The 18,050-nt window shown below is 43.8% G+C and overlaps 1 protein-coding gene across 2 annotated transcripts in view; it reads left to right on the top strand.

The window, feature by feature from the left end:
- Usp46 (ubiquitin specific peptidase 46) overlaps positions 1-18,050 on the top strand; it is a 68,627-nt gene that overhangs the window by 32,100 nt on the left and 18,477 nt on the right. For both annotated transcript variants that reach the window (XM_005080785.4, XM_040747204.1), the window contains exons 3-5: positions 1,301-1,514; positions 4,147-4,376; positions 16,600-16,676. In XM_005080785.4, coding sequence (XP_005080842.1) covers positions 1,301-1,514; positions 4,147-4,376; positions 16,600-16,676 — 521 coding nt within the window. The remainder of the gene's footprint in view (positions 1-1,300; positions 1,515-4,146; positions 4,377-16,599; positions 16,677-18,050) is intronic.

The following is an 18,050-nucleotide window of genomic DNA, read 5'->3' as shown; positions in this document are numbered from 1 at the left end:
TTGGAGGCTGTCCTGGAGCTCACTCTGTAGACCAGGCTGGCCTTGAACTCACTTGGGAGGCCTGCCTCTGCCTCCCAAGTGCTGGGATTAAAGGCATGCACCACCAACACCTGGCTCCTGACTCTTTTTCTAAGTACCAGATATCATTAGATTCCTAGTCAGAGTGCTTATTATAAGTTAGACTTTGATGGATCAGAAAAGCACTGGAATTAGTAGTCTTCTCTTATCTGTGCATTCCAGAATCCACAAGGGATGCCTAAAACTGGATAGTACCAAACTCTATATAGAATGTGTTTTTCCTATGCATATTCTCTGGTGATAAAGTTTAATCTTTATGCTAGGCACAAGAGATTAAATAATGTTCTAATAAAATAGAACAGTTACAGTAAACCATCAGTATTAGTTTGTTTCTGGATACTAGGTTGGGGCCATTGTTGAGTAATACAAAGGCTACTTGTGGTACCCAAGATGTCTGCTAAGTGGTCAGTGGGCAGGTACCATACATTGTGACGCCACTAGACTAAGGGGATGATTCACACCCAGGGCAGGGTGGTGTAGGATGGTGCGAGATTCCATGTCACTGCTCAGAATGGTGCACAATAGAAAATTTATAATTTATTTCTGTAATTTTCCATGTAATGTTCACAGACTGTGGTTGACTCTGCATAACTGAAAGCTTGGCAAGCAAAACTGCAGTTAAGGGGGGATGACTTTGTGTCACAATGGTTTTCAACCTGTGTTGCTCTCTGGAGTCAAACAACCCTTTCCCAGGGGTCACCCAAGGCCACCGGAGGGCACAGATTTTTACATTACGATTCATAACAGGAGCAAAATTACAGTTATGAAGTAGCAACGAAAATGATTTTACGGTTGGGGTCACCACAACTTGAGGAGCTGCACTGAAGAGTCGAAGCATTAGGGAGGGTGAGAACCCCTGTTGTTTCCCTTTGTCCCTGCCCCTCTTTTTTTTTTTTTTTTTTGGTTTTTCGAGACAGGGTTTCTCTATGGCTTTGGAGGCTGTCCTGGAACTAGCTCTTGTAGACCAGGCTGGCCTCGAACTCACAGAGATCCGCCTGCCTCTGCCTCCCAAGTGCTGGGATTAAAGGTGTGCGCCACCAACACCCGGCGTCCCTGCCCCTCTTGATCAGATCCACTGTTATCTAATTTGGCCTGTTGGAATCTGAAATGGGAACGTGGGGACTGGCAGGGTCCTGGATCCTGGCATCTCCCTCCCCTCCCCTGCTCAGAGGTGGCTTGTCCCCAGACAATGATTCCAGCCACCTCTCTTGTGCTTTGGCAGTTTGGAAACACGTGCTACTGTAACTCCGTGCTTCAGGCATTGTACTTCTGCCGGCCCTTCCGGGAGAATGTGTTGGCATACAAGGCCCAGCAGAAAAAGAAGGAAAACCTGCTCACATGCCTGGCGGACCTTTTCCACAGCATTGCCACGCAGAAGAAGAAGGTTGGCGTCATCCCACCAAAGAAGTTCATTTCGAGGCTGAGGAAAGAGAATGGTGAGTGGTGTGGCCATCGGGGTTAAGGCTCTCAAGGAAGGGAAGGCAGCGATCCCGGGCAGCCTCCAAATGCAAGGCTCATGTTAGTTCCCTACAGGGAAAGTGAGTGTGGTTAACTGTAGTGGCTTCAGGGACTGGAGAGATGGCTCAGTGGTTAAGAGCGAGCATTTTAAAGAGTGCACGCTCCTCTTTCAGAGGACTTGGGTTTGGTTCCCAGGGCCACCTGTAACTCCCGTTCCTAGGGATCTGATACCTTACACATTACATACACTTATACAGACCCTCCTCCCCCCACATAAATAACAGTGGGGGGAAATCTAAGAGAGACAGAGAGATAGCACGAACACAGGTGTGGTAGTAACTTTAATTCTAACACTCAGGAGACAGAGACAGGCAGACCACCATGATTTCTAGGTCACCTGGAGTTACACAGTTAGATCCTGTTGCAAAAAAAAATGAATTAAAATTATTACTTAAATTAGAAAGGGAAGAGGAAAAAGAAAAGAAAGACAGGGTTTCTCTTTATAGCCCTAGCTGTTGTGGAATTCACGCTGTAGACCAGGATGGCCTTGAACTCACAGAGATCTACCTTCCTTTGCCTCCCGAGTGCTGGGATTAAAGGTGTGTGCCACCATGCCCATCAGAAGATATTTCTTCTTTTCCCTTTTATACAAGAAACAGAAAATATAATAGAAATTTAAAAATTGAGATTTGATATCCCATTTAGAATGATTTCTTTCTCCTCCGTCCCTCCTTCCCTCCCTCTCTCCCTCCCTCTTTCCTTCCTTTTTTTTTTTTTTTTAACATGTGGCATTCTAGGAAGGAACATTGTGAGAGAAAAAAATTGGCCAAGGCAGACTTTCTAGTGCTCCATTCCCAGGGTTAAATATGTTGATGTAGTCACTGAGCAGAACAGTACTATCTTATGAACTGTGACTAAAGCAAGCACACATTACCTAATCAGAGGCTCTGGTGTGTTAAAAATAACATGAGTGTTGTAGTTTGAATGACATGTGCCCTGTAGTCTCGTGTGTGTGTGTGTGTGTGTGTGTGTGTGTGTGTGTGTGTGTGTGTGTGTGTGTGTTTGTTCAGTCTGTGATTGTTGATCTTTAGCTTGTGGTGTTACTTGGGGGAGGTCATGGAAATTTTAGGAGCTGAGCCTCAGCTATGAAGTCGATCACAGGGGTGTGCTTTTGAAGGTGACACCTGGGTCCTAGTCCCTCCCACACACTGTGGGGTAGCCGGCTTCTGCCATCCTCCATTGCTGGTGTGATACTCTGCCCAGTGTCTGGGACTGAGCAATCAAGGGCGGAACCCTCTGAAACTGTGAGACCAAACAACATCCCTCTTCCTCTTAGTGTATTTGGTTATAGGGGTTTTGTCACGGTCATGAGGTGAGTAATACGAAAGTCAGTGACAAGATTTCCAGTCGACATCTTTTTTTCTTTTTTTTGAGGGGAAATGGTGATAAAAATCTGTTGTCTGTTCCAGAAGTTCTACATTGTTAATTTTTCTGACTATGGGAATATTTAATGTGGCAACTTGTATCTGCCCCAGATGCCACCTCATTCCAATGCATTGACACAGTTAGCCTGTGTTTGGTTTTTACAAAGTCTTGTTTAATTTGATAGCTAGCTTTAGAAGTTGTAATATTTTATGTATGCTAGAATAAAAGTGACTTGAATAGAAAAGGAAGTCACCTTCCCAGTGTCGTTGTGAGCATGACTAGTAATAGGGGCTTCCAGCTGCTTGCTTCTTCTGACAAGCTTAGGGGTACTTGAGTTTGTTTTAGGAACACTGTGGGAAAGATAGATGTTCCCATATTCTCCACATTTCTCTTTCATCTTTCTTCTAAGGTTCTTCCAGGCTGGACTTAGGGTCACTATAACTCTCAGGAAGAGAATCCAGTTGCTATAGCAAAGTGTCTCAATGACTAATAGTCACTGGTGGTCACATCATATTCAGAATTGATACTCAGGGGTTCAGTAGAGAAAGTACTTGTCTAGCAAGTGACAGGACTGGGGTCCAGATCCCCAGAACTCACATGAAAAGCTGGGCAGGTGTGGTAGCCAGCCTGTAATCTCAGTAGATAGGATGTGGAGGGTGGAGATTGGGGATGGTTAGAGCAAACTGGGTAGCCAGACGAGCCAAATGAGGGAGTGGCAGAGTTAGCCAGAGACCCTTTCCTAATAGAGAAAGTGGAACATGACTCACAAGGATGCTAGTGTTAGCCTTGGCCCTCTTCATACCAGTATACACACAAGTGTGCACCTGCTTACATGTGTGCTCCCATCCCCAGCATGTATACTGCATGCATACATGAAAACAATAGATATTTTATCAGGGTTTTTGCCTAGTAATTTTGGTTCTTTTCTAGAATGATTAAGCGTTGATTCATTATTCCAGGTGACTGTAAGGAGATGGGAGATGCTGGTGTTTGGTGGGTGGCAGGAAATAGGAATAATTCTTCAGAAAGTTACTCACTGGAATTACATAGTAGAGTTGAAATATATTTATGTGCCACACCAGTCCATTCTTTCGATATAACTATTGAAGCATGGCATGGAAAGCTAACCCTGTCTGTCCACTCTCCAGGATACAGAGTGTGCAATCATGGCCTTCTCCTTTCCAGATCTCTTTGACAACTACATGCAGCAGGATGCTCACGAGTTTTTAAATTATTTGCTAAACACTATTGCGGACATCCTGCAGGAAGAGAAGAAACAGGAAAAACAAAACGGGAAATTAAAAAATGGCAACATGAACGAACCTGCAGAGAGTAATAAACCAGAACTCACCTGGGTCCACGAGATTTTTCAGGGAACACTCACCAACGAAACCCGATGCTTGAACTGTGAAACTGTGAGTCCTTGGTTGGGGGTAGGGGGTGATGGTGTTTATCTTTTTGTACGTGTGTGTTGGGATATCACATGCTTACCGTTGCCTCCAGTACATGCGGGCCATCCTGTCTATTATGCTTCTGAAACTCAAGTGCAAACTCTTGGAAGCCTGGGTTCATCATGATGTCTCAGCTGGGAAAAGAAAAAGATATCTCTGCTGGTAGGAGGAGAGTGATGAGTTACGTTGTCCTTAAATGTTGGGTCTTTTACTTCATGACCAGATTATAGGACTGAACATTGAGGTATTGACATAGACTGTGACCCACTTAATGAGAAGAGGTGAGAGGTCATCATGAAGAGGTCAGGGGTGATGTAGGGCCCATTGGCCTGACTTCTAGGAGTGGTGCAGCCCAGTGGTAGAGGAAGATGGACTTTTGTTGTTGTTGTTGTTTTTTCTTTTTTGGAGTTGGTTGCATCTGGCACATGGAGGGCCCTTAAGTGACTTGGATTTAAGGACATCCTTTCTAGAGAGTGACATATTTAACTTAGACTTTGAGCGTGCCTTCATGTTTTGCTAGTGAAGAGCCCAGCCGCCTGAGTTTCCATGCTGGCCCCGACTCGCCATCCATCGCGTTGTTGCTTTCTTCTCTGTCTTCTCCATCCTCATCTGTAAAACAGGGTTGATGTACACATTATCCCATTGGTGGCTGGAAAGAGTGGCTTTGATGATGTCTGTTAAACAGAGTCGTACTTGACACACAGCGGAGTGTGTAAAGAATGTCCTCTGCCTTTATTCTAATGTCGCCTGCCGTTTATTCTAACTGCTACACCCACAGAAAGTCTGTGACTCTTTAGAGCTCCCAGAGTTTCTTGATTCCGACAGATCTGTCTGAATATGCATTTTTCTGGGGAGGACAGATAAGTAGCTTTTAACAGAATCTGCTAAGGGCTCCTTGACATGGTCTGTCCAGCTGCCATTAACAGTGTCATTTATCATGGGTGATTTAAACCAGGGCTTCTTACCTTTTTTCTACTTGTGACCTCTTTTAACCCAAGAAATTTTTATGTGACTGGTTTATACAGTAGGCATATAAACCAAACATTTATAATAATCATAAACATATTTTACAACAGTTCTTTGGGGGTCCAAATAATTTTACCATTTATTAAAGGTGAAAGCGTATTTGCATTCTAATGAGATGGACTTATTTATTTTCACACAAAGAATTTAGTAGTGGCTGATTCTTTGATGCTGTGGGATGCAGAACATCTTCACTGTTTTTCAGAGGTGATCAATATTTTGATTTTCTAATCATCAGTGCTGAGAACACTGCTTCATATAAACACAAAGGAAAACAAAATGACAGAAGTATGTTTAGAACCATTTCATAAATTGTTGGGAATTCTATCCCAATCCCAAGACAAAATTAATTTAGCATTTTTTTTACTTTTGCTTTTGAAAGATACGTTTATTTTTATGTGTATGTGTGTATGCCTGTATGAGTTTATGTGCACCACATTCGTGTGGATGCTCTTGGAGGACAGAATGGGCGTTGGATCCCCAGGGACTGGAGTTATAGGCGATTGTGAGCTGTCCGATGTAGGTGTTGGGACACAAATCCAGGTCCTGGACAAGAGTGGTGTGTGTTCAGGGCACACAGAACTCTTAGCCTCAGAGCCATCTCTCCAGTTCCTGTTTAACAATATTAAAAGAAGCTCAAGTCAGCAACTCTAACAACAATGTTTAAAATCAAACGTTCTAACACACTCCAAACATATACTAACTTAGTACTTACATCCTGAGGAATGATCGCAGGAAACTAAAAAAAAAAAGACTTTGTTTTTTGTAATTCAATCACTGTTTTTATAAGAGCAGTTCATACAATACGATAGGCTCAGGTCTGAGCCCACATGTTTTGGCCAATACCATTTTTATATCTAAAAATAATTTAACCATTATTCACTCAGTGTTGAAGTGTGCCTGATTATGTCCTGTTCTTTTTTTATTTTTCCATTTTCACGTGTGTGTTGCATGTGTGGGTATGTGTGTTGGAGGGGTGAGTGCGTGTGAGTGCACATGCCTGCGGAGGCATGAGCAATGCTGGAATAATCTTTCATCACTCTTCCACCTTATTCACTGAGGAAGGGTCTCTTAGTCAAGCCCAGGGCTCACTGAGAACAGCTGATCTCTGGAGCCAGCTTGCTTTGGGGAATCCCCTTTCTCTTGTTTTCAAGGCAGGAGTTATAAGTGGGTTACCATGCCACTCAGCATTTAAGTGGGTTCTGGGAATCCAAAGTCTGAGTCCTCCTGCTCACATAGCAGGTGATCAACCACTGAGCCATCTCCCCAGTCCAAAAGTTGGTTAGTTTGCGATCCATATAGCAGTATGTGTGTTAATCTATAATTTATCCCCGCCCTCCTTCCCCTCTTATGATTTTTTTTTTTGAGAAATCAGGTTATTTGTCCTGTAGTATTTCCTACATTTTGAAAACATCTTTGTGGTGTTATTTACCTAATTAAACATTTTTAAATGTTTTAAATTCCGTGTGTGTGTGTGTGTGTGTGTGTGTGTGTGTGTGTGTGTGTGTGTGTACTTTTCTAGGGTATCCCCTCAGGCATGGAATTGCTGGTCATAGGACATGCACCTCTTCAGGTGTGCTAGGTAAAGTTGATTGTTTCTAACAAGGTGGGAGTGAGCTTAGTAGATTTACTCACGTGGAACCCTGCTTCGTGTTTTCATAGTTTGCTCCTTGTGTCTTTCATAATTCTCAGACTTGGAAATGTAACAGTTTGTTTAACATTTTGCCACTAGTTTTTAGTGAAATTGACTTGAACTTTTTCTTTCCTGTAGTGTGCTTGCCTGTTTTGGGAATCAACATTATTTGCAAAATCGATTTTCTGTGGAGGAGTTTGAATTCATTCTGATCTGTTTCTCCTCTGCATGTCTGCCAGGACTTCTCTCTGCATTCTTAAGGTTCATGGTTGAGGGTGTCTTGTTGTTGCTGTTTATATGAATGGCCGTGTAGCCTTTTGTTCTTGATTCCTTTGGTTAGTATTAGCCCTGGTGAAATTTACTGCATCATTGCATGATACTCTTGTTTATTATCACTGCCATGTGGTGACTCGGTGCATGAATGTCAACATCTATTAACCTACTTTATGGTTGATGACTATGTGATCATTTTTACTTTGGGGCAACTGTGAACAATGCTGTCATGGATCTTACAATACATTAAATCTAGCCTCAGAACCCAGATGTCTCTAGGAAATCATACTATGTCTCATGAAAGTAGATTTATGGGATACGATTATGATATGTTTATCATTGATACCATTAGCATGTATCCAGTTCCCAAGCATTATACCAGTTTACACCGTGTGTGAGCATTCTATTTCTTTCTTTTTTGTATGGTGTTTATGTGTATGCACACATGTGTATGCACACAGGCATGTGTGTGCAGAGGATGTCAGGGTATTCCTCTATTGCTCTCTGTCTTTGTCCCTTAACAAAGAGTCTCTTACTGCGACAAGAGCTTGTTGTTTCTCCTCTAGGCTGGCAGTGGTCACTTAATACTGGGATTGTGGGCACTTACGGCCGGCAGTGCCTGCTTTTTATGTCGGTGCTAGAGTTCTGAACAGAGGTCCTTGTGCTTGCAAGCCAGTGCTGTTACCCACTGAGGCATCTCCTCCGCACACGTGAGAGCACTCTTCCATCCCCTCCTCTGACATCGCCTTTGCTGTCTAGTGGCTGTGTCAGTGATCTTACACTAGCCAATGTCTTTCCAACACACACTGCCTGCTAAAGCTAAGCCCCGGGATACAGCGCCTACTCTGTATTTCTGCCATGGAACCAGATCAGAAGGCCAAGACAGATAATCTGTTCTAGAATTACAGACACTGAACCCTGTGAAGGAAGCACAGGCTATTCCATGGGCTTAGGAGGCAGGAAGCAAGAGTGTGTGGCATTGTGCTCTGTGCCGGCAGCTGGGAAGCCTGTTCCATGTCTACAACCTGGCTCCTCCTTTGAGGGTGTAATTTAACACTGTTAGTAAATCCAGCCTGGCAGTATTCAGTGTGGATTTTCAGTATGACTCTGATAATAGGCTCAGTTATTCTTATAGTTTAAAAAAATCTATGACTAGAACAAATGACCCCTCAAATGCAAATATGGCATTAAGTACTCACTCTGTGGAAGTTACTATGGAGCCTTATTTCCCAAAAGCCCAGACAGGAACCACCCCAGTTCTTTAATTATATGGAAGCTTTTGTATAATGGGATTCTAATTGTTTGTATTTTATAGGGTGCAAGTGTGTCTTTCTGGAGGATAGAAACAATCTATTAAAATTGGTTTTACACATTCATATTGGGGCTAGAGAGATGCTCAGTTGCTAAGGACATCAGCTGCTCTGGCAGAGGACCCAGGTTTGGTTCCAGCATCCACGTGGCTGCTCACACCCATCTGTAGCTCCAGGTCTAGGGGAATCTAACGCCCTCTTCTGTCCTCTTTGGGTACTGTATGCACATGGTATACTTACATGCATGTAGGCAAAACACTCAAAATAAAAATAAACAAGGTCTGCCGAGACAGCTTGGAGATTAAGAGAACTAACTACTCTTTCCAAGGTCCTGGGTTTGCATCCAGGCACCTCACTTACATGGTGATTCAGGACCATTGTAACTCAGTGGGTCTGAAGCCCTTGTCTGGTTTCTATGGGCACCAAGCATGAACGTGATGCACAGCTATACATTCTTACAAAACACCCATGCAACATGAAATAATGACAAAAGTGAACAGAAAGCTAAAAACTTTACATGTTTATTATTATTTTAAAGTGATATATATTGTTGAATAAATTGGACTACAACGTGATGCTTTGAAACTGTATACATTATATAAAGCAAGTATGGATAATTAATGTATTCACCGTTTAAAATACTTATCATTTCTTCATGGCAAAACATTGAAAATCTAGACAGAACAATCTTAAAAAAAAAGAACCCCCCCACACAAATGATAAATCATTTGAGACAAGAGTATCTATAGATTCATTTATTTTTCTTCTCTGGTTACTTGAATAGTCCCCTCTGTTTTCTTAGATCCCAGGACTGGACAGACTCCTCAGAAACATCTAATACTTGTTTTACCAGTGTCCAGTATCTTCTGTGATGTCCCAGCCAATGTGTCACTATCATCCAATGGACTCTGGCCAGAGGCCAGGAACCCAATCTCCCAAGGATGCATTCCATGTTTAGCCAGCCCTAATTGTTAGAAAGCCTTGGACTTTCTAAGATAGTGAATGGCCTGTGGGCTTTTCCTGCTGTCGAAGTGCAGGACTAGTTTCTTAGAGCATCTAGCGAGCCCTAAGGATCTGACTTTCCTTTGGGAATCCCCTTAGAGGACAGGCTGTGCACTCACTTCAGTCAGAATTGTGAAATCTCACAGTGGATTAAGCTGCCCTAGACTCTGAGTAGCAAATTAGCCCTGGGGGCACCTTTGTTCCTGCCTCAGCCTCTTGTTCCTCCAATTGTGGAAAACCTTTGTGCCAGTCTTCAAGTTCCGAAACAATGACTGATTTTCTTCCGGGTCTCTCTTGCTAAAGCATTGCCTGTGATTGCAGAGCAAATGTCAGACGAAGGAGTTATGGAGACAAATGGTCTCCCCTGCTGTGGATCTGGAGGGGCTATTTTAAGGGGTAATCAGGGCTCGCTTGTCCACATAACCTTGTCAAAGGCACTTCTGAATTTGAGATTTCAGGATTTTTCCACTCAGGCCTAACTGATCCCTTGGTTGTTCCTTTGTTTGCTTCATAAGATTTATTAGGCTGGTTGGAGTTTAATCTTGCTGTTGTTTTAATTCTCCCTCTTTTTATGTAAAGCCGAGTTTTTGCTTTGCAGATTTCATGCCTTTTCTTCTCGGTGGCATCACGACACATTTATATTTGTTTCTGGAGCCAAGCTAATGTGCAAAGGACTGTTTTATTAACAATAAAAAGTCTACAGCTCTCACTGTTTAGTTTGCAGAGGTCCTTATTGCTCCGGCCTAGCTTCTGTGACCTCCACAGATAGAGGGTGGAGCTGGCTGAGACAGGAGGGAGGCCAAGCCTTCAGAGGATTAGGAGCTGCTTTCCCCAGTCCATCCAACCTTGGGTCCCAGCTGGGGTGATGTCATCATGGTAGAGATCTAAAGAGTTGTCAGTTTCCCACTAACCCAGGAAAGGAATCAGGGATGTTAAAGAGGACCTCACTTGTTCAAGATGTATGTATGTGGCAGATAGCTGATTTCTTCTATTCACTGAATTATAATTATTTAAAATTGAACACATAGTCCTCTTTCTCTTCTTATTAAAGGTGAGTTTTTTTGGGGGGTGGGGTGGGGATGGAGGGAGGACACAGGCTCAGATTTGAGGAAAAAGCGAAGCGGCTGTAGGCTGTTCATGCTGAGAGTGTTGGAATTTCTTAGTGGTGTGTTTCCTTGGAGACAAGCTGTGTTTTCCCTTAGACCAGATCCTTGTGTGGGAAGAATATGCTTTCCTGGCAGTTTGCTTGAAGAAGAGACCCTTCCCCCCGCAAAAAAAGACCCTCTAACCACACCCAACCAACCAACCAACAAAAAACTGAACAGTCTTCCTTGTCAAAATTTTAAACACCTCCACAGTGTATTTCTTGACCTCTCACTTGGACTGTGACTTCCTGGGGCGGATGGGAAGGTGTGTCGGGTTTGACCCTCCACCAAGGCTGACTTACTGAGCAGAGCTTTATCACTCTCATCCCGGGGTTCTTTGTACTCAGAATGGAGAAGATGCAGCAACTTTCCTCAGGTTCTTAATGAGATTCCCACCTTTCTCCAGCACCTGTCAAACAGAAAAAGATTCGCATCCAATCCCCCTGCCTCTTTGTACCCCATCCTGGTGGGATTCCACTTGGCCCTAATCCTTTATTTTCTCCCAGGGAAGGGCTGTTTCAGTTGACAGAATGCTTTACCAATTTAAATATAGAATATTTGTGAGCTAATGTAGAAAGAGAAATATGTGTCAAAAGATTCATATGTCTGCCTGATAGGCCACTGACTTAGCTGTCTTTCCACTTGTTCAGTTTTTCTTCAGTTGAGTAATTCATTTAGTGTATATTTATTGTGTACCTGTTGCACACTGGAAATTATGTCTAGTACTAAGGACAGCACTTATAAAAGATGGTCCCTGCCCTTCTGCCTGCTAATATTCATGTTTAAACTGTAGATCCTCCTTTAACTACAGCAGTGGCTATATTACTATATTGCTACCATCATCATCACCATCACCTCCACCACCATCATCACCTCCACCACCACCACCATCATCACCTCCACCACCACCACCATCATCACCTCCGCCACCACCACCATCATCACCTCCGCCACCACCACCATCATCACCTCCGCCACCACCACCATCATCACCTCCACCACCACCACCATCATCACCTCCACCACCACCACCACCATCATCACCTCCACCACCACCACCACCATCATCACCTCCGCCACCTCCACCTCCACCAGTACCATCATAGTCACCATCACCACCGTCACCACCACTATTACCAGGCAGACCAGTTTCTGAATTCAAGACCAGCCTTGTCTGATCTCTGATCTACAGAGCAACTTCCAGGAAAGCCAGAGCAACACAGAAACCCTGTTTAAAAAAAAAGAAAAAAGAAAAGAATTCTCTTTCTTTTGCCTCTATTTTTGAAGGGTTTATTTGTGGCATATTAGAATTCTGCATAGATAAGGTTTCTTTGGGCATATAAAAGGTCACTGTCTCCTGACCTCCATGGTTGAGGCCTCAACTACTGCTTGAATCATTCTTTTGTATGTAATGTTTCTTTTTTTCCTTCTATATACTTATAGTTTGATCTTTGTCTTTGGATCCCGACAATTGGTCTTTGATATTTCTTGATGGGCATTCTTTGCTTCTGACCTTGCTTGGTTGTTGTTGAATTTATTTGTATGTATACATTTCATCAAACCTAGGGACTGTTTAGTCATTATTTCTCAGGTAGTTTTTCTTCTTTATTCCCACTCTGTCCTCTTCTAGGGTTCTGGTCACCTGTATAGTAATGTCCCCAAAGTCCCTGAACATTTGTTAGTCCTTCTCCTTTATTCTGTGACTGCATAATGCCCCTTGCTATGTCAAATGCCCATTGCTATGTCAAACGCCCCTTGCTATGTCAAATGCCCATTGCTATGTCAAATACCCATTGCTATGTCAAATGCCCATTGCTATGTCAAATGCCCCTTGCTATGTCAAATGCCCCTTGCTATGTCAAATGCCCATTGCTATGTCAAATGCCCCTTGCTAGTCAAGCTTACTTACCTCCTCCCTTCAATCTGTTGTTTGCTGGAGATTCATCCAGTTTATTTTTCAGTTCTGTAAATTTCTGTGATTTCTGCTTGATTCTTTATTGTTTCTCTTTTCCTTCTGGTCTGCTCCCACCGCTTGTGTTTTTGAGACAGGATCTCTCTTTTATGTAGCTCTGGCTATCCTGGAACTCTCTTTGTAGACCAGGCTGACTTCAAACTCACAGAGATTTGCCTGCCTCCTGAATGCTGGGATTAGAGGTGCGTGCCAGAACACTGGCCTGACTTATTTTTTAATTTATTACAGGCATGTTTCCTTTCTTCCTTCCTTCTTCCCTCCCTTCCTCTATCCTTCCCTCCCTCCTCCCCTCCTCTTTCTCTTTGTAGCCCTGGCTACAAAGGTTCCACTGTATAACCTTGGTTGACCTGGAAAGATGTGTAGACGGTGCTGCCCTGGAATTCATAGATTCTCCTGCCTCTGCCTCCCAAGTGCCGAGTTTAAAGCATGTGGCACCGTATCCTGCCACAAGCGTATTGTCTTTTATTTTGTGGAAGATGGTTATAATAGTGTTTTTGTTTGTTTTCTTTTTCTCCTTTCTTTCCATGGTACTAGGGATTGAGTTTAGAGGGCTTCTCTTTAAAACCCTAATCTGCTCATCCTAACACTGGGTCATCCCAGGGTTGGTCTCAGTTGGTTTATCCTTATCTTAGAATGTCTTCCAGTCTCCAGTCTCCTCATGTGTTGTAAGTTGGGTCTTGTCAAGGACAGAGAACATTAAGTTGCAGAGATTCTGTTTTCTGTTATCCTTCTTCAATGAATGTTAGGTTTCCTTAGTTTTGTAGGTGTTTCATCTTGGACTGAAGCCAGAAATTCTGCTTGTTGGGTGACAGTTTGACTATTGGGTCTGCTGGGTGCATTGAGGGTCCTCCATGCATGAGGAGCTCAGTGGTCAGTCAGGTGTGGGCAAATCTGAAGAATAATCTCAGACTTGTTCCTTTCTGGTGAACATAATTTCTCATATTCTAGTCTTTCCCCATCCCTAGACCAGAAAGACTGCATTTTCCCCCACAGATACCCAGGCAAAGACAGCAACCTATGATCTCTTTCTTTCTGTCATTCTGTACAGCTCTTCCTTCACAAATGTAAGTCTGTATTCATTCTCCAACACCTTTCAATGCTCCTTCTCATGTATGGTTACCTGAGTATATAATCCTGGAGGAACTTACAGCTTTTTGGAAGCATATTAATAAACTAAGATCTTAGTTACTATCAAAGCCAACCTTCCAAGCTTAGTAAGGAAAATAGACAACATATAATGCCTGTGGTTGTATTGGTTCTCTGTTGTTTGCTGTCAGCTCTAAAGCCTGAGTGCAACTGTCAAGTGTTATTGAAACTCATGTGATATGTGTTGTCTTAGGGTCAACTGATTTAGGCTGGACTTGCCGGAAGCTGTGTGGTCAGCTGGCTTATTCCTATGTCATAGGTTGTCTGGGGGCTTTGCTTCAGATGAGTAAGAGACCGCATTCCTGGGCTCTTCCACTTTCTTTCTGAATGCAGTGTCAGCCTGGGTTTAGCTGCTTCTCCTCCTCCTCCTCCTCTTCCTCCTCCTCCTCCTCCTCCTCCTCCTCCTTCTTCTTGTTCTTGTTCTTCTTCTTGTTCTTCTTGTTCTTTTCTTCTTCTTCCTCCTCCTCCTCCTCTTCCTCCTTCTTTTCTCAAGACAGGGTTTCTCTGTGTAGTCCTAGCTGTCCTGGAATTCACTCTGTAGACCAGGCTGACCTTGAACTCATAGAAATCCACCTACCTCTGCCTCCTGAGTACTGGAACTAAAGGCATGCGCTATTAATGCCCAGCTCCTAGGTTTAGTCTTCTTGTGGCAATGGCAGAAGTACAAGAAAATAGTGTCGTGGTGCTGGGGAGATGATTGGGCAGTTATGAGCACTGGCTTTTTTTCCACCAGAGAACCCAGCATGGTAGATTACAACTGTCTATAATTCTAGTTCCAGGGACCTGACCCCCTTCACTAGTCTGTGCAGGCACCAGGAACACATGTCATGCATAGAAGTACATGTAGGCAAAATACTTATACACTTAAAATTTAAAAAGGGAAAACAGTTCCATAGGTGTTTGTCCAGCCTCTGTTTACAATGTGTCTTCTAAAGTCTCCCCTGGATGAGACAAGGTACAGAGCTGCACCCAGATTCAAGAATGGGGAAACAACTGGGTGTTCTGGTACATGAAACGTTGAGTACTGCTCTGGGTCACTTTTTTTTTTCTAAATCTGCTGTTAGAGTAGTTGTTGCTCTTGTACCTGAGTGTGATCTTCACTGTGCCATGGCTGAGGAACACTTCAGGTTTGAGTGTGATCTTCACTGTGCCATGGCTGAGGGGACACTTCAGGTTTGAGTGTGATCTTCACTGTGCCATGGCTGAGGGGACACTTCAGGTTTGAGTGTGATCTTCACTGTGCCATGGCTGAGGAACACTTCAGGTTTGAGTGTGATCTTCACTGTGCCATGGCTGAGGGAACACTTCAGGTTTGAGTGTGATCTTCACTGTGCCATGGCTGAGGGGACACTTCAGGTTTGAGTGTGATCTTCACTGTGCCATGGCTGAGGGAACACTTCAGGTTTGAGTGTGATCTTCACTGTGCCATGGCTGAGGGGACACTTCAGGTTTGAGTGTGATCTTCACTGTGCTATGGCTGAGGGGACACTTCAGGTTTGAGTGTGATCTTCACTGTGCCATGGCTGAGGGGACACTTCAGGTTTGAGTGTGATCTTCACTGTGCCATGGCTGAGGAACACTTCAGGTTTGAGTGTGATCTTCACTGTGCCATGGCTGAGGGAACAGTTCAGGTTTAGTGTGATCTTCACTGTGCCATGGCTGAGGGAACAGTTCAGGTTTGAGTGTGATCTTCACTGTGCCATGGCTGAGGAACACTTCAGGTTTGAGTGTGATCTTCACTGTGCCATGGCTGAGGAACACTTCAGGTGTGAGTGTGATCTTCACTGTGCCATGGCTGAGGGAACACTTCAGGTTTGAGTGTGATCTTCACTGTATCATGGCTGAGGAACAGTTCAGGTTTAGTGTGATCTTCACTGTGCCATGGCTGAGGGAACACTTCAGGTTTGAGTGTGATCTTCACTGTGCCATGGCTGAGGGAACAGTTCAGGTTTGAGTGTGATCTTCACTGTGCCATGGCTGAGGGAACACTTCAGGTTTGTGGCCGCATCAGCTCATTCCTTCCCCTCCACCAGCAAAACTGTAAAATCTCAGAGCTGTTGTTGAGTGACTGGGGCATAAGCAGTCACCCAGGGAGCTTTGACCAACAGGTGAGGTCCTGAGGAGCAACCAGGGCCAGTGAGCTGGTGTGACTGAGATGGGCTATGTGACCAGTTCAGGGATGACAGCACAGGACTCTGCACATGGTGACCACTTTCGAAGGACAGCTTGATGGGAATTAGCATCACAGTCCAGCTGCTTGGTCCCATAGGGCTTGACTGGGCACTGGAGGAAGGGAGTGACTTATCGGATTTAGTGAAAGGTCACCGTCTGGATGGAAGCTTCTTATCTATTGTCGTCTCTCTGTCCTCATCCTCTGTCAGCACGGGCTCCGTAGATGCTTGTCTGATATTGGTCCGAACGATGAGGAACATAGCTGGAGAGGAAGAGAAGAAACCTGCTTGAGTGTTAGTTACTAAGTTTTGAATCAGAATCATGAAAGGGATGAAGGTGAATTGGGAATCTGGGATTGGTTGGGATGTTTTGATTGGCTGGTGACTCTTCGTAGCCACGTGTGACTTTTACTGCTGGCACATGTTGGGTTACCCACAAACACTCAAAGTTTTAGCCGTGTATTTTGTGCCTAACTTCCTACTCCCTTTTTTATTTTTTATTTTTGCTTCAGGTGAGTAGCAAAGATGAAGATTTCCTTGACCTCTCTGTCGATGTGGAGCAGAACACCTCCATCACCCACTGTTTGAGGTAACCATTTGCATTTGGTTGGCGTTTGCGCTTTTGATCTGGTTGGTAAGCGCAGATGGGAAATCAAATCTCACATTTCTTCAAGATGTAATCTTGCTTTTAAACCAATACATTCTTACTATTTTATATTTCTTCTCCAAGCGATTAAAAATAAACACATGTGGTCTGGAGAAGGGTCTTATGGAGCAGAAAGGGGATCAGGTGGAAGTAATTAGTCACTGTAGTTAAAATGAAAGCCGTAAATCCTTAATGCAGATGTATGTTTCAGCTCTGTGTATGCATGTGTGTATGTGTGAGTCTGTTTGCCTCAAGCACATACTCACATAATTAAGTTAATAAATGATACAGGTCAATCATTACTCACTTTCCAAGGCAACCTCTTTATGTGCTCAGAGCACTAGTGATAGAATTGTCTTTTCTGCATTGTTTTAGTATTCTGTAGAGATCTCTCATTAGTGTTGAGAGACAGGAATGAGCCACAGTTTAACAGTGTGCACATAGGATTGCTGTAGCTAGAACATACTATCTTCTGCATTGGAAATGTGTTTGGAGAGGCTAGAGAGGTAGCTAAGTAGTTATGTGGTCACACTGTTCTCCCAGGGGACTAGAATTCAGTTCTTAGCACCCGTGTCAAGCTATTTCCAACTGCATGTAATTCTGGCTTTAGGGGGATCCAATGCCTATGACCTCCACAACCACATACAGACACTTACGCATAGCTAAATAAATCTGTTTAAAGGAAGGAAAATGTGCTTAAAATTGTTGTAAAGACAAGATTCTCCCCCACTCCCTTTCAACAAGGAAATAGGTGCTTATAATTTTCCTAGGCCTGTCCTACAGGCTGCAGACAGGAATGTCAAAAATGACCAAACTCTAAGACTTGAAGACCTGGTCACTTCCAGCCAAGTGGAACTACACAGATGACCCTCAGAGTATAGAGTGACTGAGGGTGAAGGAGCTAGTGTAGACGGAGTGGTAGGGGTGGGCTTCCCCACAGATGCCACAGCTTGTGGATGTCTTATAGTATCTTAACGAGGCTCTGTTGATTTGCCGCAGCAAGAATCAGCAGACAGGAGATTGCTGGGAGGGGTTCTTGGTTCACCTGGGATGCAGTAGGTCTGACTTGGGAGCTGATAGATTTTCCATTGCCCAGGGGCCTGAGCACTGCCCGCTCCCCATTTCTCTTCAGTCTCAGCAAGGAACAAGCCAGGAGAGTTTGCAATGTGTTTTGTAGGCTGGCCTTTCTCCAGCTTGGTTCTGTTAAGGGGCTGGCTTCTCAACATTACCTTAAAAACAGACCATCTTTGGGTCCCCCTAGAGCTTTATGACTATAGTGAATGGATGCCCGATGTACTTGGCTGGAAAAAGAGGAAG

The sequence above is a fragment of the Mesocricetus auratus genome, unplaced genomic scaffold (genome assembly GCF_017639785.1).
Source record: "Mesocricetus auratus isolate SY011 unplaced genomic scaffold, BCM_Maur_2.0 Super-Scaffold_100006, whole genome shotgun sequence".
Taxonomy (NCBI): Eukaryota; Metazoa; Chordata; class Mammalia; order Rodentia; family Cricetidae; genus Mesocricetus; species Mesocricetus auratus.
This window is presented reverse-complemented; position numbering and strand designations above follow the sequence as displayed.